The 23,147-nt window shown below is 31.2% G+C and overlaps 1 protein-coding gene across 3 annotated transcripts in view; it reads right to left on the bottom strand.

The window, feature by feature from the left end:
- The window catches only part of TECRL (trans-2,3-enoyl-CoA reductase like), a 162,423-nt gene that overhangs the window by 61,727 nt on the left and 77,549 nt on the right, over window positions 1-23,147 (bottom strand). For 2 of the 3 annotated variants that reach the window (XR_014244013.1, XM_082390267.1), the window contains exons 4-9: window positions 18,769-18,872; window positions 11,586-11,701; window positions 7,142-7,247; window positions 5,818-5,890; window positions 3,204-3,236; window positions 165-208 (exon numbers count right to left, since the gene is read on the bottom strand). Coding sequence is in view for 2 of the 3 variants with exons in the window: in XM_082390267.1 (XP_082246393.1) it covers window positions 165-208; window positions 3,204-3,236; window positions 5,818-5,890; window positions 7,142-7,247; window positions 11,586-11,701; window positions 18,769-18,872 (476 nt within the window). In the remaining variant the exon portion in view is untranslated. The remainder of the gene's footprint in view (window positions 1-164; window positions 209-3,203; window positions 3,237-5,817; window positions 5,891-7,141; window positions 7,248-11,585; window positions 11,702-18,768; window positions 18,873-23,147) is intronic. The other variant, XM_082390268.1, reaches the window with a different exon arrangement.

Genomic DNA, 23,147 nt, shown 5'->3' with positions numbered 1-23,147 from the left:
TGATTATGGGAAGTTATTTGATTTATTTCATTTAATGCCATTATGCATATAATATAAAAATAAACCATATTTTCTACATGACAAATCCTTAAATGCAATCTATTTGAATGCTTAATAATGTCACAATTAGAGCATGAATAGCAAATAATATAAATAATACATACCAGAAAATTGATAGCAGATACTGTGACTTGCCTGTTTCCAAATGCTAGAAAGCAAAAGAAGATGTTATGTAAACACTCATTTTTTTGGATTGGCAAACTATAGATATAATTCAGGAAAGATTTATTGGATATCACTACCCTCTAATAAAAAGTACTATGTGATATGTGATATGTACTATCTGACCTTTTGGAATGATACTTTTGCAATCTAAAGAGATGACAATATTTTGCTTTCTATATATACTTTTCTTCCAGTGACCTAATGATATTTAGAATATAAATGGAGTCTATTTATAATTTTTATTAGTAAACTCTTTGAAAGCAGATTTAATTTACCTTGTTCGTCATTTTAAAAGCATATTAGTATGACCTAGTGTGTAATTGCACTCAATAATGTCTCTTCTTTTTTAATGTTCAACAATAGAAAGAAAAATGCTAATAATAGTAATTTTTATTTTTGCATTGATGTTTTGCAACAGGCAATATTTTAAGTGTTTTATATATTTTCATCATAAAAACAAACACATGACGCAAATATTATTGTTCTCACCTTACAGTAAAAAATTATACTTTATATAACTTGCCAAATCATATAAAGAGTAATGAACAAAATGGAATTTGAAACAGAGTTCTAAATTCACCTTGTTTATAGTGGAGAATTTGGAATATACAAAAATAATGAAAAATAAAATTATCTAATAAGCTCATTATCTGCATTAACAGTTGCATTTCTTCTAGTTTTATGTAAATTGCATTTATTTATATAAACACATCTACAAATAAAAATTAATATAATTACTCATTTTGAATCGGGTTTTTAACGTAAGAATATATTTAAAGACTTTTACGATATTATTAAATATTCGTTGTCAAAGGTATGGTAGAAACTACATCATAATGTATAATGTGGCTAGTCTTAAAACATTAAATATTATCCAATTGCTGCATAATTAGAATTACTTTAGTTTTATAAATAATAGACAGTACTGTTTCAAACATCTTTCCATATAAATCTTTTATTTAAGTTCTATTTCCATGGGCTAGAAACTTAAGAGGGTAATATAGTTAAATTTTATATAAGTATTTATGCATAGATATATGTAAAACATGTACATGTATTGGAAGTTTTGTTTTTATAAAGTACATATATATTATTATAAAATAAAATATATTAATGGACACATTTTTGAAAGAGATAAAAGTGTAAAGGGAAAACAAAATTCATCCATGGAAAAGCAGTTAATATTCAGATTTTTCCCTTTGGAAATATACATATTTGTTATATACTTTTACCATATTTGATAGAATTATTTTATAATCACTTATTCCCTTAATATTATGTTATACATGTTTTGCCATATAATTAAACATTTTTCTCTAGCTAAATCATAATAATTAGCTGGTATTCATCCCTATAGACCATAATTTTTAAAAATTTGTATCTACTACTAGACTAAACTTCACTAATTCAACACCAGTTTTTAGAAATTTATATGGCAGGCTGTGTGATTGTGGAGAAATTAATTATAAATAAACACAAATGCAACCCTTATCTTAATAGAAATTATTTTCTGACAAGGAAACAAATACTCATCACATGCTAACAAATAGAAGCATGCAACTTTAATGTGTTACTGAGAAGGATCTATGCAATATTTAATATACGAGCTAAAAAGAAGGATTTATTGTAATCAGGGAGATCAGGGAGAACTTTGCGTACATGACTGAACTTTTATCTAAAAAGATGAATAGATATTAACACAAGGATGAGAGGGTTCAGAACATTTCATGCATCAAGACTGTGAAGATATGCCTTGTTTTCATTTTTTAGTGAGAATAAATAATGATGTGATAAAAAGGTACTGGGCCAAAGAGTGTAATTTTAAAGTATTTTTATATTTATTTCCAAAAAAAGTTGCAGATAATATAATTTGAAACAAACTTTCTAGAAAAAAATGTTAGACACCATTAAAACTTCCTATAATGTTTTTACAATTTGTATAATATTTCAGATTTAGATAGGCAAAAATGTAGGTCATTTTTCCTTGAATGTTTTTGATACTAAATATTTTTCTATTAAACTTCCTGAACATATGCATTCCAGTTTATGGTTAATGGAATATTCTTGCCATTGGGCAGTCCAATTATGATAATATATTTTTCTTATTTATTTTAAATATTGTTCAAGTATGTAAAGTGACCTCCCTAATGGTATATGTGTTGGAAATACATACCAATATGTTGTTTTTCATTTAAGTACTTTGTGTAAATGTGCAGATGCTGTTTATTTTGTGCAGTCAAATCTGTTGAGAACAGGGCTATAAAAAACGTGAAATTGTTAATGCAGAGAATACAGAAAGAGGTGAAAAAAAAAAACCCAGTTGATGTAAAGGGCAAAGCACAATGTAAATTATGACAACATAAAAATAACGGAAAATTAATTATCATATCTGTAGTAAGGACAAAATATCCTGAATTAAACACTTGAGTATGTAAGTCAAAAGAACATATACAAAGTGAAAGCACAGAAAAATATGATGAAAAAATTAAACACACATAAAAAATACAACCACTGTTTCTTTCTTTCTTCTAATTGTAAGGATGAAATGAAGGAAGATTACATTGTAAGCATTCAGGTTTTAAAGAAAATTTTCAAGGGAAATAATTTAAAAATTGGCTCAACTATTCTACAACTCTTAAGTACCTGAACTTAACGCGGCATATAGTTTGAGTACAGTGTTTTAATATAAAGGAATTTTTAACTTGTTTAATTAGTATGTTTGTTTCATTTTCCTTAAATATGATTATTTAATAAGATTGTAACTACTTGGCTAAAAAAAGCTTTGATGTGTACTGTTTACTCTTTTGTCACTTTGTCATAGTCTTTGCTGTAATGTTAGTATTTTTACTTTTAGATTCAATAGTTATTTAGGAATAGGTTTTTAAGTATCTAGTTTTAAAATTTTTGTTTAAAAATTTTTGTACTTATCTATGTTTTCAGGTTTAGTTCATCTCATCTAAAGATAATGTAGTTTGTACCTTTTTTTTTCTTTTTGGATTCCACATATAAGCCTATTTACAAAACAGAAATAGAGTCACAGATGTAGAAAACATACTTATGGTTACCTAGGGGGAATGGGGGGAGGGATAAATTGGGAGATTGGGATTGACATATATACACTACTATATATAAAATACATAACTAATAAGAAAATACTGTATAGCACAGGGAATTCTACTCAATACTCTGTAATGACCTATAAGGGAATAGAATCTAAAAAAGTGTGGATACAGGTATGTGTATAACTGATTCTCTTTGCTGCACAGTGGAAACTAACACAACATTGTAAATCAACTATACTTCAATAAAATTAATTAAAAAAATAAAGATAGTGTAGTTTGTACTAGTTCTACTTTGAAGGAACAGCATTTACAATCTAATATATAATCAAAAATTTTAATCTATAAATTCTAATCAAAGAGTTATAAAAGGGGAAGAACAATCTTTAAAAATCTTAGGCAGAGATAATGAATGCAAGGATCGAACTTTTTGTAGCATTTAGCAGAAAAGTGAAATTCTAAGGAAAAAATAAAACCTAACAAATGTCATAATCATATGACAAATTAGATCCCATTATTTGCCTGCAATGTGGGCTAATTATCCTAGGCCCCCCACCACTATTGCTATAGACTGAATGGTGCCTCCCAACATTTAGATGTTGAAACCACAACCTTCAATATAATGGTGTTTAGAGACGGAGCTTTTGGGAAGTAATTAAGTTTAGATGAGGTCATGAGGTTAAGGCCCTTTTGATGGGAATTAGTGTCCTTAATAGAAGAGATGCCAGAGAGCTTGCTTTCTCTCTCTCCACCACGTGAGCACACAGAAGGGAGCAATCTGCAAGTCAGGAAGAGAGTCCCCACCAGGGAACCCCATCTGCCAGCACCTTGATCTTGGACCTCCCAGACTCCACAATTGTTCCAGTTATTTGCTGGTTGTGAGTGAAATGAATAAGAGACGTGCAGTTATCAACCACCATCAGATGTCACTGACCATGATGTGCATCCGTTATTTATAGAGTGATATGTGGACTAAAGAGCTAGCTGCAAAATTTGTACTTTGTGCAATTGCAATTAGCATATGTGGTAACTGAATTTGAAGCATGGTTTTAGGGGCTGGTATTATTTAAATAAACCATAAAAACTGAAATCCATGCATATCAGAGCCATGCAAAGCATGCAGTGCCTGTAGATGATATTCACTCTCCACTTGGAATAGGTATTGTAATGCTCTATATATTTTCACATTGTTTGAGTCCTACTTACATCATATTCATTTAAGAGTCTTAAGCACAGTAAAAGTAAACTTTCAGAGCCTTATTTTCCTAATATATAGTGGGGAATATTAACACCTACCTAATAATATTGTTTCTAATTACAAAAGAAATAGCAATTTTGCAGTTCTTGACAAACAATAAGTTTTCCATAAATATTTTGCATATATTAACACAGTTAACCTCTATTATTTTGTATCAGTTATAAGAATGTAGCATTTTTCAGAGGCTCCTCTGTTTAAACATACTATGGATAAAAAATATCTTAAAAAAAAATTTTCTGTTCATGTTCTAAAGTTAGAATGTACATCTTTTGTTAAAATATTTTTAAAAATCAGTTAGAGTTTTGTGAGATCAGGGAATTTTCTCCTTCAATATTCATAGTTAATTTGTTAGTATTTAGAAGAGTTAAAGTTCTGAACATTGCAATCATTTACTGTGATTGCTGAACTAGATTTGCTGATTTTGGCAAAAACCCTGAATAATGTAATTCTCTGTGTCAGTGCTTCAAGAAAAGATATTAATTTATTTTAATGTCTTTAAGGTTTATGTTATTTTATAAAATCTAAAATAAAGCTTGAATACATCATTTATATCCATTTATTTTCAAACTTTATAAACTAGAAATAGACCACAAAAAAATAACTCTCAGTTAAATATGAAATGTCAACACATAACACTAGGGCTCTGCTGTGTGTGCCTTGTGAGCTGCAGTAAAAGCTGAGAAGAGAAAGGTCCACAGAAGATAAAAGAAATGGAATTCTTTGATCAGGACAGGTATGTTTCCCCCAAGATTAGGAATTGAGGATTTAGATTTGGTTCCAGTGTGCAGTTCACTAAATTGCTTCATCTGAGTCAAGGGACAAGATTTAATAAAGTTATAAATAGGGAACAATATGCCACAGGAAAAAAAGCCTCTATTTTTTTCTTTTGAAGTTATAATTAAAAGAATAATTTAATTATTTATTTTAAAAATCCTGATGGTTGTACATGATTATGTGATCATATGGCATGTTTCTTTTTCATCTTTCCTCTTTCATTTTACTATCTGTCATTTTGAAGGTTTATAATCAACTTACATTTTTTGCTAGAGTTTCTATGGAAAGAAAATAAATCAAAATATGTCAGTCAAATATGGTCTTTTAAGCCTACATAAAAATTTAATGGAGTATTATGAAAGCAATTTAAAATTGACATTTTTTCATTATTTTCTTATTCCTTTATATGTTCCATGTCGTTCATCATCTCTATGTAGTTTAGAACAGAGTTTTGATGTTGGCAATTTAGTATGGGTATAGTTAAGAATAATTTCTACATACATGGTGGTGTATACCGTGGGTGATTAATGTAGTAGGCAATCCAAGAAGTGAATCCCCAATAAAAGGCACAACTCTACAAATAAAACAAAATAAAAGTTAGGGAATATATATATATATAATATATATCGCATCATTTGAAGTCACCCCATACATTTATATGCCACACTGCAGCATTTTGGTATAAAAACTGTTATAAATTTTCTAAGCTAGTTAAATGGAATGCTTCTTCATTCAGTAAAGTAGCATTTTAAAAGTACCTATTTGATATCACTAAGAAAATGCATTTCTTTGCTCAACACTTGTTAATATAAATGAGTATTTAGGATATAGAGAAATGTAACAATGTATGAAGATTTTTCAAGAATAGCTTTTGTCTATCAAGTAGTAAATAGGAGTGAAGTAATAAAAATAATAAATAGCTATTTTCCAACAGTAAATGAATAAAAGAATGAATTATTTAATCATTAGTAGTAATGTTTCTTGATTGATTATAGAGGGAAATGGCCTGGTTTTAGGTGTACTAGGCTATGATGCTGATCTTACATGACGAATTTTAATACCTTCTCTCGAAAGAGAAGCTAGTCTAAATGATTTTTTGAGGTTTGTAAAAGTTCTAGAGTTTACTGTTTCATTATAATGACAACAGTAGAATGTCTGCTTGTTGAAATTTTTAGAAAACAGATATTTGCTAAAACTCAGGAATATTTTAGTAAAGAAATAATTCATTCTGAAACTAAATTTTAAATTGGAAAATAAATTAAAATAAATTTTAATTTGAATTGGAAAACTGAATTGCACCATGTTATCTAATGTACATTTCCATTTTAATGTTCCAGAACATTTCCCGTTTTCTTGATAGTTAATTGATGGTTAATAACGTTTGTATTTACCATTTTGGGGAAGAGCAAAGATATTGTCATTACACTGACACCCATCACAAATATAGGATGTAGCATCATCATTTTAATCACACAAATGTATATTTATAAGAGGGTTTATATATGAGATTCTTCCTCTTCAAGTGGCACTTAATCTGAATTCAGTGCTAAGTATTTCCAAAATTAAAGGTGCCTAAAAGTATGTAACTTGTAACGTAAGGTCATGCCAAATATTTTATGTGATGTTATTGGTTGAGGGCAGCTCCAATGAACTAGATTGCTCAGGAAATGGCATTTCAGGGGCAGAATGTTTAAGATATACTGATACAGCTGAATAGAAAAATCTAAGCTTGAGAGAAATAAACATGATTTAATGATGATGCAGATGATCCAATATGTAAAATTTCTCAATAACAATTAAAATTACAAAACATATCAGTTCCCACCTTTATCAAATTTTTCAAAGGTGTATGTCCTGCGGAAACCTTGTGAACAAATAAGGTTTCCAAAAGGTATCGGATATAGTGTATACAATGACAGAAGCAGGCCAAGCTAGAAAGAGAATAAAACACAAACACATTAAATTCCCTTCCAAAAATCTGGGTCACCTTATACATAAGATGTTTTAATTTTTTTTTTTTTTAGTTTACTACAACTTTCTTTTTCTTATTTATTTTTATTTTTTATTTTATTATTTTTTTATGTGGACCATTTTTAAAGTCTTTATTGAATTTGTTACAATATTGCTTCTGCTTTATGTTTTGGTTTTTTGGCCTCGAGGCATGTGGAATCTCAGCTCCCTGACCAGGAATTGAACTCACATCCCCTACATTGGAAGGCAAAGTCTTAACCATTGGACCACCAGGGAAGTCCCTTTTTCTTATTTTTGAAGTTACATCTTTTTTAAAATTAATTTTTACTGGAGTATAGTTGATTTACAATGTTGTGTTAGTTTCTGCTGTATAGCAAAGTGAATCAGTTATACATATACATATATATTCACTCTTTATTAGATTCTTTTCCCATATAGATCATTACAGAGTATTGAATAGAGTTCCCTGTGCTATACAGTAGGTTCTTATTAGTTATCTATTTTATACATAGTAGTGTGTATATGTCAATGCCAATCTTTCAATTTATCCTTCCCCCACTTTTCCCCCTTGGTAATCATAAGTTTGTTTTCTACATCTGTGACTTCATTTCTGTTTTGTAAATAGGTTCATTTGTATGCTACAACTTTCTATTTATCAGGAAATATTGTTTCTGGTAACCAAAACACAAGTTTTTTTGATATTTTTATTTTATTTATTCTAGAAAATTTCTAAAGTTATTTAATAATAAAAGTATTGTAACAACAGTTTCTATAAATTTATTTCTGATGACTCTCATGATATTTCATAATAACAGTCATAAACTGTATGTTCACATCTGCCCAAGGAATATATATATCAATATAATAATGGTAAATATGCTCATATCAAAATGGCTTAAGATTGAAGCAGAAAATTTACAACTTTAAAAGTATTCAAAAGATACTTACAATGCATTTGACATTTTATAATATTCAAAATACTTTTTTCATTGTCTGATTGTCCTTTAGCAAGTACCATAGACTGAAAAAGTTCGAATTTCCTTTCCTATGGAGTCAATGCAGCTTTTGTTTTGTTTAGTTTGTTTTATGTTTGGTCTTTGACTGCCTAACATATTGCAGTATTATGTGTTGCTTTGGTTGCTTTGTTTTTGTTGCTGTTCTAACGTATCACCTCTTCTTGTCATTTATATAACTAATATTTAAAAAGTAAATGTCAAATATGATTTATAGAAGCATGTTTTCTTGTTTATATTTAAAATATATTTCTATTAAAATACACACCTATTTTATTATAAATAAACCTGTAAAACTTCAAAAACTATAATTGTTATTCAAGAAAATCAATAAGAATCAAAGATTGTATACTTAAATATATAAAGGTTAAGCATAAAAATAAGCATTTCATTTACAATATGTAAAATCAAACATTGAGTCTACACTGTAAGTTTATATTAAACACAATGAATTAATGATTTCTGGTATTAACAAGAATGACTTTAGGGAAAACAAATAATTAATCAAATAAAAACAAACCAACCTGGCTAAATCATTAGGGAATATATCATTATTCATTAATTCATAAAAATATAATTGTGCACCTATTATGGGAGAGACATGTTCTGTGTGATGTGTATATCTAAGAACAATAGACAAATTCTGAAAGAAGTGAGAAAACAAAGTGTAGATATTTGGGGACAGAGCTTTCTAGACAGTAAGAGAAGCAAAAACAAACATCCTGATATAGAAGTTTGCATGTGGGTTCAAAGGACTGGTAAGAGAATCAGCATCTCTCTTAACTTGTTGGTTCTTTTGCAGAATATTTATATAAATACCTGAGTAGGAGAAATTTCCATTTTGTAAGAAAGCAGAAAAATTATCTTATGCCCAGCAATGTAGCAGAGAACTGAATGAGAAATTTTAATTTAAACTATGATTAAATTAGTTCACATATTTAATTTATATTACACCATTAGGGCATAGATATTAGCATAGCAGCTAGCTATGACTTAATATCTGGATATATACCACTTTGCACATTATTGGACTTTGCACTTACCAAGTTTGATTTCATTCCAAAATATTCTTTCTATTTAATTATGGTTGACTTCCCTTCAAACATCAACTCTTTCTCTTTCCAGTACTAAACTAATTGAACATCCATAAATAGGCTTGGGTCTCTTTTTTCCAAATGTAATATTTGAAAATATCTTATGTTTCATCAAGTAAGTTTCAAGGTATGAGGGCTGTGAAAGAAGACACTTTATAGAGCTGCAAGGGAGGCAGTGTACCAGGTTTCTGTTGAGGAAGAATATGAAGGCAATGTTCAGATAAAAGGTTGACGATATAAGAAATTTTGCGAACAGTGGACTTTGAATTGCAAAGGGCACAGTGGAAGGATTCCCGGAGTTGAGAAGGGCTCAGTAAAGGCAAAAAATAGAAGATTTTAGAGTTTTTTTAGATGGAGTGTGAGATATGAGGGATGACCTGACCTCTACTAGACACTTAAATTTCAAAAGTAGTTTATGTGTTTGTGTGTATCTCCTCTGAATGATTTAATATAAACTTAACATATTTGCTCCTTAGGAAGAATGTGGCACAGATACATTTATCACTGAGATGTTACAAAACATGCTGTGTTTGTGTTTAAGAATAATAACCAACTATCGGTCAATTCCTTTGAGAATGCTGCTGGGGGAAAAAAAAAAGTGTTCTTTTTTCATGCTGTGATATATATCTGGTACACATTATATATTTGATCTAAAAAATGAGGGCAATTACATTCTCCTATGAACACTCCACCCCAGACTCTTTCTAAATGAATTAGGCATTCTCTTAACTTAAGAAAAAGAAAGGTAGGCTTTAACATTCCAAAAGGCCCTGAACAACTTGCCAGGTACTGACCTGACTATGATCCCTGAGATCCAATCTCCCCTTGCTTCTCTGTACCTCTGCTCTACTAGCTTTCTCTCTGCTCCTACAAAGCATCAAACTGCTATGTACCACAGATAATTTCCATATGAAGATTCCTCAGATTTACTAGTTAAAATCTGACATGTCCCTTCAGAAAACAAAGAAAAAAGTTCAGACATAACTTTCATAGAAAAGCCCATCTCAAAACTCACATCCAGATCAGGTTCCTCTGTTTTTATACTATAAAAGTGCCTAATGTAAAATAAATTTTCATGTAACTGGTTCATGTATTTATCCATTCAGAGCATTACTATTGAGTATTTTTTATAAATCAGGTAATGCGTTAAGCAGCAAAATTGACTGAACACCAAAAGACACCCATTATAGAAATTAAACTCTATAGAGGGAAGGACACAAATGACTATGTAAATATATAATTTTAAAGTAATAAATTGTATAAAGGAAAAACATTTTAGTAACGTATTTCTCATTGAAGGAATAGGAATGGCTAATACTAAGTAATATTGAGCTCTATTTGAAGTTTGAAAAAATAAAGAGGAGGGAGGCAGTGGAGGAAGGATGGAGGAAGAAGGATGGTGTGTAAGGGCATGGTAGGTATCAGGGCAAGAAGGGTGGTAATTGTGGCTGGAGTACAGAATTAAGAGTGAAGGAAAGACAAATCTGAGATGAGAAATCCAGGAGTCAAATTATTCTCTGTCTTCTGGCATCCTTATGACCTGAATTTTGCTTCTTAATTCACTTAGAGTTTAGTCATTTGCCCAGGTTCCTTTTTTTTTTTTTTTTTTTTTAACAAATTGCTAACTCTACATGTCACTGTAGCATCTTGAATGATTATTCTTTCTCTTTAATTTGTTATTTGATATGAAGAGAGAGAGGGAGAAAGGGAGACTATTTCCACAATACGTGAAGAACTATAGTTATATATTCTGCTTTGATAACTGTCCTGGTTAAAAGTAAAATTTGATTTTGTAATTTTTAAAACCTTTTTCTTCCAGTTTATTAGTTCAGTCATTATTTCTTTTCTACGCAATGTTGCCCATGTTTTTAGAGAAGTATTAATATTTTGAGTCCTATATATGGCCTCTCAACTTTGTAATATTAAGCTTTTCTCTTGTTGATTGTGATCATAATTAATTGAAATTACCTCTGTTTAAGGTATACTTAAAGTATTAAGTATATTAAGTAATAGTTCCTGTTTATAAACTTAAAAATTGGCATGCATACATTATTTCTTGTTATCTAAATTATATTACCCTAAAATTGAATCCACTATAATTGCGTTTACAAAAAATATTTATTAGCATAATATCTGTGTACTAGTTTGTCTCCTCCTTAATCTGTATGTTCCATGTATATGTATTACTTACTGTACCACTGGGTGACGTAATCTTCTAGAGCTCTCTTTCATGTCATATATATATGGGATCCTCAAATAAAAGAGGAGATATATTAGCAGAGGTCCTGTGTATTCAGCCAAAAATACCTAAAAAAAGAAGGTGATTTAGATTAAACAGTACATTTTATAGATATGATTAAGATTTACTTAGGACCATAATAAGCATGTCCACAGACTTAGCCTGCTACGTAAATTGGTGAAATGGACAGGTGAGCATCTATTCTTGAAAAAGAACTAAATTAAGTGCTATCGCAAATAGTAAGAAGTCTTCCTTGGAAGAATTAGCCAAGTGTTAAGGAAAAGGACAATCATAAATGGTTAATTTAACTAAAAATATTGAACATAATGATTTCTTCATAAATAGTACACAGGAATTTTTATTTAATCAAACAGTCATAAATGCATTTCTCATGTCTCTCCAGCCCCATACAAATGAATCTTCTGTGTTAACTGTCTTTGTCATTGAATGGAATGGGAAATAGTTTCTCTTTCTTTCTTTTAATCTTTTTATGGCCATGTCATTTTGAACTCAGTTGATTTGACACTTATTCAGATTGAAATAATTTCTCTCTTTTGGAAATTTTAGATTAATTCTAATGAGTCTGAGTGAGTAGTTTTATAAGATTGACTTCTGAATTCTGGAGCTAAGTGGCAGCCATGTATGTGGAGAGAGATATCCAATCTACAGAGAGACAATCATAAAAATTGGAAAGATAATTGAAAATGAGACCTTGTGATTGCAGAAAGATAATTGACTTGTTTTCTAATAGTTTTCTGAATCTGGTGACTGTCAGTTATTTGGTTTTGTTTTGATGCTAAAACCAGGTTAAAGTCACATTCTGAAAATTTCAGACAGAAAAGCGAAAATAATTTCCCCTACAGGTGTTCAAAGAGAAGAGAAAGAATACAAACATGACAATGATAAATTCGACTGCCATTACTACTTTGCTTTGTCTTTGCCAATTTTCCTCGTTTTTCTAAGGTAGGAAACTTGAAGTTGTACACATTTTGCTCAAAAATACAGGTGTTCACATTGATTATTAATTATGCTCTTATCTCTGGTGAGAATTTTGTGTAGCTACATGGTTAAGATATATGATATATGCACATACATATATAATTACATATATATGTATATATACACACATATAAATAGCTATTTATACATGCAGGTTTCTTCAGTTATACTTTTTCTAAATGATATTTATTATCTCATGAGGCAAAAAAGACGTTTATGTGAGGATAAGAACAGTGCAACATCCGATAAATTCAGTATTAAAGCAACATTTTTACTGAGAGAAGAGACTATATTAATTTATGGCATACAACATTCCTAATTATTCACATATGGAATAAAAATGTTTACCACTTTTGAATGTCTGATAATAGAATCTAGTTAATAATACTCTAGAATAATTAGGATAGTGATTGTTTTATTACAACAAAAAGTTTAAAATATCTATTTCAATACCTCTGACCTAGTCAAGTCAATTTTGAGCAAGTTCTATAGTAATATGTCAGAAATGAAAAGTGTTGTAAACAATAGTTAACCTGACCAAATGTCACTCTTTATTAAGTTATTAAAAATGTTATCACAAATATGAAACTTTTTTGGATCAGAGAAAATTAAACTACAATCTTATCTCCATCATCTCCTAAAAAAAATCAGGGGAGCCTGCTAGCTTACAATAATATGTTCTAGAAGACCCAGCATTTTATCACAAATATTGTTCATGCTGAAACATGGGGGTTAAAAGAGTACCAAAGTATGAAGGATACATCCGGACCTGAAAGCACTGGAGGATAATAAGAAATAACTTTTAGACAATGCATCTTTCAAGCAAAATGTCTATTTGGGTGCAGATAGAAGGAATAGAGATGTTTGATTATATTTAGGAAGTAATCAGAAAATAGATTTAGAGTAAAGAAAAACAAGAGCCATGTAGAGAAATATTAATACAACAGACTTCTGAAACAGGAATTGCTCTTCTTCTACCACAAAAGAGAGTAAAAACAAGACTAAAGCCAAAATAAACATACAAACATATATATTTACAGGTATACAGCCTAAGCAAAGCAGGTGAATTTACAAAGACTGGGAACTCCATAATCCAAAAGTTTAATAGAGATTCTATATTCAAAATAAGCAGATGCACTTTCTTTTTACTTTGAAGATATATACTACTTTAAATTCCAATTTATTTCTAACATCAAGTTATTTTCATGCTTCTCCTTATAGAAAGTTCTCTGTTTTAAACTTAGGTGTTGCTTTAAATGTAAAAACCATTATTTCTACTAGGCAAGCTATGTAATTGGGATTTTTGGAACTTCTGTGGAATATTCAAATTGGTATATGTCTAAATTGACAAGGAAGAAGGCAATAAGCTGTTTAGAGAATATAAATTGAAACATTCAGCTGCAGTTGTTGTGAACTGATTAAGACCCTTGTACTCAGACTGCACTTAATGTATTTCATTCTCCCTTAAATTTTTTTTTAGTCCTGTCATTATTAGGGTGGTGTTGGCTTTACTTATTTTCTAAAATAGCAATTGACAGTCAAAAGCAAAATAAATTGCACATTTCACAGTTGTTAGAAATTGCTGACAAAAATAAAGTAGTGCCAACCTTAATTTTCCAAAGATAGGAGAGCTACTAAGTAAAATTACAAAAACATTTCCCAGTAGTAATATCACTTTTTACTCAGTGAATACTATTGAAGCTAATATGATACTAGAAGGGTTTTTTTTTTAAAGAAAAATTAACTATTATATGCATAACATATAATGGAGAGTTCTATTCCCATGTTATTCAAACAAACCATCCTAATGAGATCAGCAAGAAAAATTGATCGAAATGTTTTTCATGCTCCAAAGAGCTACTGAGTCACTGAAGAATTAGAAGGTCAAGATGTTTTAAATGGAGCTACAGAGTAGTGATTGACCTGGGATATGAAGCTTGGTAACAGCCTGATAAAAAGACCAAATCTTTTGAGGGTGCCTGAGAATGGAAGTACAAAAATTATTGCTTGGTATCTTTCAAAGACAGAGGTGGCTCTATAAAATCTCCAGGATTTGGGCTGGGATCTAAAAGAGTTACAATTTAGGAGTGAAGATGAGGCAGAAATAGATCTGTCTTCATAGATACTGAAGCTCAGTCTGAAATCATTTCAATCATGGATTGGAATGAGATGACCTGTACACAATAGTGCCATTAGTCCATCTGCAGAATGATAGATTATCTTTGAAAGACAATAACATCATCCTAGGCCTCAAGTTATCTTTAAATTTATTCACATAAATTCACTAAGTCAGAAATATGCAGGTATACAAGGAGTGAAGATATTGTGACCATAACCGAAGAACATTGAAAACAGGAGAACTAAAGATTCACATAACAGAATTATCAGTTAGATTTAGAAAACAATCTTTTAATGTTCAAAGAAAAATAAACGGTTGAGAATTTAGGCAGATATTTGAAAACTCTGGAAAGAAAAGTATGAAAACATAATATGAATCCCAGAAGGAGAATACAAAGAGAATAATAGAGAATCAAAAGATGACAAGATTATGCTAATTTTTCAAATTAAATATATGTCAAACCATAGACTCAGATAACACATAAACCCAAAGCAGGATAAATAAAACCACAATCATAACTATGTACACCATAATCAAACTTCTGATAATCAAACAAAAGTAGAATTTTAAATAAGCCAGGGAAAAGACTTGAGTACAGTAGACTTTTCAACAAAAACGGTGGGAGTCAGAAGTCAAAATAATGCAGTTTTGTGAAGTAAGGACAAAAATAACTGCCAACATGTATTTTTTTCTGCAAAAGTATTCTCTAAGAATAGAAGTTAAATAAGTTCAATAAATACATTTTAAGATGAACAAGAATTGAGAGAACTCATCAAAGACAGGACCAGAATAAAGCATTAAAAGTGTTTTTAAGGAAGAAGGATAATGATACCAGATGTAAGCTCAGTATTAGAAGGAAAAATGAAATTGCAGTAAAAAGGATAAATCTAAATAAAGATTGGCCCCATGATATTATAGTAGTGGATTTTAACTTTAAAGTATATAATTAAAATATATCACAGTAATAGAAAAGTCAAGAGGAGCCTAAATACCTTAAAGGTATTCAACTCTCTGTGAAGTATTTTCACATTAATAAACAAACAATTTTTATTAGTATTTAATATTTTAAAGATGCACATTGTAATCTCTTGGGTAATCACTAGAGTTAGTGAAAAATAAGATATAACTACCAAAATACCAGAGAGGCTAATAGAAAATTAATGACATGACAATTAATCCATATGGAGTAAGAAAAAAAAAAGCCAAAAATAGATTATAGGACACATGAGGCAAATTAAAAATAAACATTAATTTTGACAATTAAAAAATAGATAATTCTTTATAATAAAAAACTATGATTAAAACGTAAAATATGAAACTATTAAACTATTAGAAGAGCTCATAAAAGAAAAACTCCTGGGCCTAAGGCTAGGCAAAAGTTTCTTACATATGATAGTGAAGGCAAGATCCTTAAAAGAAAACATTACTAAATTAGGTTGCATTAAAATTGAAAACTTTTCGTACAGCAACTAAAGTCCTGTTAAGAGGGTGAAAAGATTAGTTAAAACAGAGAAAATATTTGCAAACCACGTATCAGACAAAGGACTTGTATGTAGAATATAAAAGTTCTCTTAAAACTCAACAGTGGTCCCAGAGAAATAAAAAACTATGTTCATACCAACACCTACACTCAGATAGGTAGTAGCTTTATTTGTAACAGCAAAATACTGACAACCACTCAAATGTCTGTCAGTGGGTGAATAATTAAACAAACCCTGTTACATACATACACTCACCAATAAAAAGAAGCTAAGTATTGATATACATGCAACAGCCAGGATGGATCCCAAGGGCACTATGCTTAGAGAAAAATAAACGTCAATCAAAAAATATTTGATTCTGTTTATATAGCAATTGCCACATGACAGAAATATAGAGTTGAAAAACAGATTGGTCGTTGCCCCAGGATAGGAAAAAGAGTGTGTGAATACAGAGGGGTAATATGAGGGAGTTCCTCTGTGGGAATGAATAATTCTGTATCTGATTTTGGTGGTGGATACATGAATCTATGCAAGAGATAAATTGCATAGGACTATATACACACATGAATGAATATAAAAATGGTGAAAACTGAATAAGATCTTTAGTTAATAGGATTTATATGATGGGGATTATTATATTATTATAATAAGCCTTTCTCCTAAGTCTTCCAATAAGTTCCATGAGGCAAGAATTTTCTCAGTATTCTGTAACAAACTCTTATTTCATGAAAAATATTATTAAAATCTTAATTTTGACTTTGCTAAATTAAAGAGATTATTTCTCACAAAAAGAATACTTATGATAATGCTTTTATTATAGGAGTACATTTTAATATTTTATGAATGTGCAAGAATGTTATGTGTGGTAAAATATTGCTTTTATTGTATAATTTGGTTGATATAAAGTGGGTGTGATTGCAATATAATGTGTATATTTTTAGCATTTAATAGGACTGACTCATTTGTAGCAAAAGAGTGTGTGAACCATAGGGTTGATTTTACAATATCCAGACTATTTTCAGAGTTCTCTTTGTCACCTAAATGACTTTCTTCCCAAATAAGCTATAATTTTCTAGTACAATTGTCATAGAATTCTACCTTAGCACTTGTTCTCCTCAGTGCTTATCCAAATGCTGCAGCTGGAATTTCTTATGAACTCACAGTTATTGTCGCTCACTCTGATACTACTTCTGTAGACAGAATTCCCTTTTCATCATAAATGTGGACAAATACTCTGTGAATATTTTAACCTTTGAAAATCAAAATCTGCTAGTCTAAAATCTCTTTTAGCAAAGGTCTGTAGATATCACATTTAAGCATTAAGGCCTTTGCTTATATGATGTATGTATTAGTAGATTGTTTTGTAAACATTATGATATACTTCACAAGGATTCAGGATACTATAAACTCAGTTTTTAGTGCAACAAATTAGTACTCAAAGGCCCAGAAAATCTTGGAAACTAAAGGAACCATTTAACAAAACACACTAAAATAATTATCTAAATACAGGAAGATAATGTATGTTAAAGGAGAAATTGCTGGAAAAGTAAAGCATGTGACAACATTTTGATTAATGAATGGAAACTGGAATTTCTCCTTTTGAGAATTAAATAACAATGTATAAATTATCCTGTGTCTGTAATAATTTTAAAAATTGATTGTTTAACTATAAAGGGAAAACTCAAAGCACTATGCTGGCCAAAGAAAGCCATTTTGAATAGAAAATATTAAAAGTAATCATATCACAAATATGAAATAGAATGTAATCAGAAAAAACTTTAAAAATCTGAACAATATAAAAATAGGTTTAATTTAATTGAATAATAGATTGATTGAACTAGTCAAAATTATTTATCAGATTAACTCCTTCACTGCCTGTCACTAAATATCACATAGCTTCATAGCTTCTTTCTACTGAAGATCCATCTATTCCGTTACTCATGAATACGTCAATACTTGTGAAGTAGTGTCAAGTATTTTATGTTTCTTATTCCTCCTGTTTTTTAATATGGTCTTCATTCTTCTAATGTTATTGGATTCAGTTGCCACCACTTTGAAAACACCTCCTTCAAGAAAGTCAAAAGAATGCCCCACCCCTGACAACACAAAGAAGGCTTACTACTTCACTCTCAGTCTTTAAAATGTCCTCCCCACTGCCTTGGAACATTTTTTATTGAATATTCTCTCTCCCCTCTTTCCAAACAAATGGGTCTTCGTTATCCCGAGGCTCTTAGAAAGAAAAGTTGAAGAAACACTATGTAACTGACAAAGCATAGGGAAAGCAGAAAGCCATCGGTCATAAGATAGAGTGACATTTAAAAAGGGATTTATCCTCCTTCTTTCAACCATGTATTTTCATTTCTCCAATTCTTGAATGGAAATTTGACCACTGATCATAGTAAGAATGGAAAATTTAAAATACCTTTAGTACAATATTTTGTTTCACTGTGAATTTATTTGACAGAAAATGTCCTCTATGTCAATAAATTACGTCAAAATGTGGGACATGTTTATTGCATTTCAAATCGATACTTACTGTAGTCCAACTGACTTGTTGACCTAGGTCTGTAAAATAAAGTGTGACAATGGAGGAAGATGCAACACTTTGAATGGTTATGTAGTCCTTCAAAAAGGGCCCACCTTAAACAACAAGGAAATATCATTTTAATACAATTTCAAGGCATAATGATAAATAATTTTAACGTGAAACCAGTGAAAGCTAAGGATGAATTTTACATAGAAATTGCAATTTACAGTAGATTTTTAAAGTAAGATAACATGAATAAACCCATTTTATAAAATATATCTGGCAAATTTTCAAATACACAGTGGTTTCCCAATGCTATTTAAACAAAGTACAGACTACCACTAGCTACTATCATATTGTGTTCTGAGAAAATGTAATATTAGGTGATATAATCAACTATGATACAAGGTATTTTTAAAGTATAATTTTGTGTGCCAGTAGATATACATATCAACTGTTCTATAAATGATTTTATTATAAGATAAATTATTTGGAGTAGAATGATTTTAAAAGTCATTGCAAAGCACCTGGGGATAGGCATGATTCACCTTTTTAAAAGATGGTTATGGGTGCTGTGTGGTAACTGGGAAGAAAGGGAGCAAGATTACTTAGGAGGAAGTCAAACTTTGTCAATCAGGGTATGAGGTTTGTTTGGATTAAGATGGCACTGGTGGAAATGTTAAAATTTCATCAATCCCAGACATATTTTGAACTTAGAGCAGGTTCAACTTGAGAGAAAAGGATTCAGTGAGATACAGGCAGTGCTTATATTTTTGACCTGAGCACTTAAGTGCATTGTAATCTCATTAACTGTCATGAAGAAGATTGAGGAAAGAGCGGGATTTGGGGTGAAAATGTAAGTTCCGTTTAGGGTGTACTTAGTGTGTGATATCTATTAGACCTGCAAGTGGGAGCTGTCAAGTAGGTAGTTGGGTAGCTCTGTAGATGATTTAAAAGTCATTAACAGTTAAAGCCATGGGGCATGATGAGATTATTCATGCATTCAGTTTGAAAAGAAAAGATGGAAACTAAGACTGAGATTTCTAGCACTCCAGGCTTTTGAAGTAAGAAGACATATATACCGCAAAGATTACTGAGAAGGAATTTCTCATTAAATAGGAGGAAAAAAAACAGAACATGTACGGAAGATGTGTAAGGGAAATGTTCTTAAAAATAAACACTAGGTAAATCTGGCAAGTGTGTCCTGAAAAATATGTACAAAGATGTCCTTTTTAGCACTGTTTGTAATAGCAAAACATTGTAAAAAATCTTGTGTTCATAAATGAGATATGGATAACTAGATTCTGTTTTATTTAAACAATAGTATACTGTACAGAAAGAAAAATGAGTAGATTAGATCTATATGTACCAACACGGATTTATCTCACAAGTATATTGCTATTAGTGTTGCTGTTGTTGTTTTTATTTATATTATAGTTTATGCTAATCTATTTGTGATTTATATTCTCTCCAGTCGTGTACAAGTTTCATTTTATTCTCTATTATTGAAAGAAAGAGTAAGATGTTAATTTATGACTATCATTAGATGATTTTCAAAATCCAAGACATAGATTTACAATTACAATTATAGGTATTTTAACGTAAGATAAAAATATAAAATTGTTATATATTAATTTTGATAAATACAACATGAATATAATAGGCTATCACTTCCTTGATTAGGTTATGATATATGGCTTCAAAAGAGATCATCTAGGTGGGCCTGAGTTAATAACAAATTCTTTAAATCTGCATGAAGGAGTCAGAAAGAGGAATACAGAGCTTCAATATATTGACACTAGTTTTACCGACCAGGGGTCTGGCCTCCTTAATCACTAGAAATTGATCAGAGGCCAGACAAGAAATTCAGGTGAGGTTTGATTGGGACCCCTGCTACAGCAGGGGGAAGAGAGAACAAACAAAAGATTTCCTTGCTTGCCTGCTCCCTGAGGTGGGGGCGTGCTTGTCCCTTATATGGGGTGAGGGTAGGGGTGTGTCCAGATATAGGGCCAGAGGGGTGGCTTAGGTGTTTTGCCCACCTCTTAGGTGGTGTTGTGTGCAGGGGGCATGCGTAGTACCCTGCTCTTGCTCCCGATCCCCCCGCGTTTGCTCCAGGCTCTTCAAAAGTAGCAGTTGGGTTTTTTGGTCTCTTTGTATCTTCCGTCCAGAATTTGTCCCAACTGCACATACATGAATTTATTTTTAGTCCCATACAGTTTATTTGTATTCTGTTGCTTGAGGAGAGGTGTGTCCAGGTGCAAGCATTGCAGCACTGCAGCAAAGGATCCCAGGCTCCAGCCTGTCTCACTAGGAAGAGTCACTGTACAATTGCTGGCTTAAATTTTCCAGTGGGAGAGGAATATGTGGGCCCAGGAGACCATGCCTAATGGAAGCCCATCCATCTACATGATACTTTGACCATTTAAGACCACTGAATTTTCTGCCTGAATTAACTCAAGTAATACATCTTTTGGGGGCATTTTCTCCCAAGAATGGGCCAGGCACTAAGGTGCATACTTCTAACCTTACGGGTTTGTCAAGGCTGTTGTATAATGGGTATGGATGGTTGGAGTCCGGGATGGGAAGAGAAGGACCAACTCTACCCATGCTTCAACTTTCTATTGAACAAATCTAATGGTTCTAAGAATTAGAAATTCAACCCTGTACTTCCAGGACATTATGAAGTATATTAATCGCAGTAATAAGAGAGAGCACATTTTAGTTACCAGTTTGTATGACAGATTTATTGCAATAATGACTGCAATTATTCACCATTACCATAACAACACCATTTGCAATATCACTTTTAGTTCCTTCTATTAAGAGTTGGTGTCTATTTTCCCACCCCTTGAATATAGGCTAGCCTAGTGTCTTGCTTTGATGAGTAGAATGTGGGACAAGGGATCATATCCCAGTTCTAAGCCTGAATCTCATGAATTCTTGAGTGCTTGTGCTCATTTATTTGCACCTCTGACGCCACCATGATAACAAGTCCAGAATATTCTGATGAAGTATAGAGCAGAGAGGAGTGACTGTAGTCGTGGCCATCCTAAAACGGTCAGTCTTCAACAACCCACCAGTTGACTGTAGCTATTTGAGTGAGATTAGCCAAGCAAAGCCAAGTCCAGCCCAGCTCAGCAGAAACACTGAGCTAAATAAACCTTTGCTATTTTTCACATAAAAATCAATCGCTCACTCTTTTATTTGTGTTTTAGCAGTCTTTTGTGTCAGGAAACTGTAAAGGACTCTAAATTCACATGGCATCATTACTTATAGTGCAGTCATTCTGGCAAATATATTCTGGCAGCAACTATAATGTAAATATTCATGCCTTGCTTTGTTTTGGTGTTAAGTCTTTTTCCTTAATATTAATAGTTACAACTATGTTCAATGAAGCATCTACCATGTACAAATCATTATAGCATTTTATAAACATAATCGTATTTAATACTTACAAACCTCCCCACCGCCCCCCCACACACAAAAAAACATAAGTTAGGTTCTTTATTAGCTCTACTTTATAAAAGAAGACTCTAAACATAAGTAGAAGAGTCAGGTTTAAAATTCTGCATTACTGTAAATAACCTCTTCTTTGCACCATGTCCTGCTTGTATTACTAAATCCATTGATTCATTTTTAAAAATATGCCATCATATTCCTATCAAAGAACACTTGGAGAGTTATACTTTATTCAGATCACACCCTGGAACACTCAACCCAGGTATATAAGCGAGGGGAAAGTAAAAAGTCACATTCACCAGAAAGGGTGAAGTAACAGAAATCCCCCAGTCCCACATAGTGTCCTTCAAATTGAAGTTACATTTGACATTGACGCCTGTGGCATTCTCAGTTTTCTTTATATAAGAGTCAAGTTCAGAAAACAAAACCACTATTTCATTTTATGTTATTTCAGTATCCGTGTGTTGAAAGGTATTTATGTGCCTGGCACACACTATGCCCTGCAGAGGCAAAAATAAACAAGACAATGATTCTCTTTTAAACTCTAGCCAGATGGGAATTTGTCTTGAACAACTGAGTTTGGAAAAATGTGAGACCTTAAGAAAGTGTGACTTTTAAGAATGACATGGATTCCTATGTTTTCAACATAGAAGTCTCATAGAAAGATGGAATATTTAAGATAACAATGAAAACAACAGAATATCTTAGAGAAATCCAAGAAAATCATCATTTGTCCTTAAGTGAATGTGATATCTAAGAAATGATACCCTGAATATTAGGAAAAGCAAAAACTGCAGAAAAATAAAATGCAGTTCACGATTGAATGGAAAAATTTAGATATTGAAATTCCTTAATAGATGCCTCTTGTAGATTTACTATCATGGACCTGAACTGAGTATCCCTCCCAAATTTATATTCTATCCACAGCT

Source organism: Balaenoptera borealis (assembly GCF_965194805.1).
Source record: "Balaenoptera borealis genome assembly, chromosome: 4".
NCBI lineage: Eukaryota > Metazoa > Chordata > Mammalia > Artiodactyla > Balaenopteridae > Balaenoptera > Balaenoptera borealis.
Note: the sequence above shows the minus strand (reverse complement) of the source record. Positions and strands in the feature narration are given on the sequence as shown.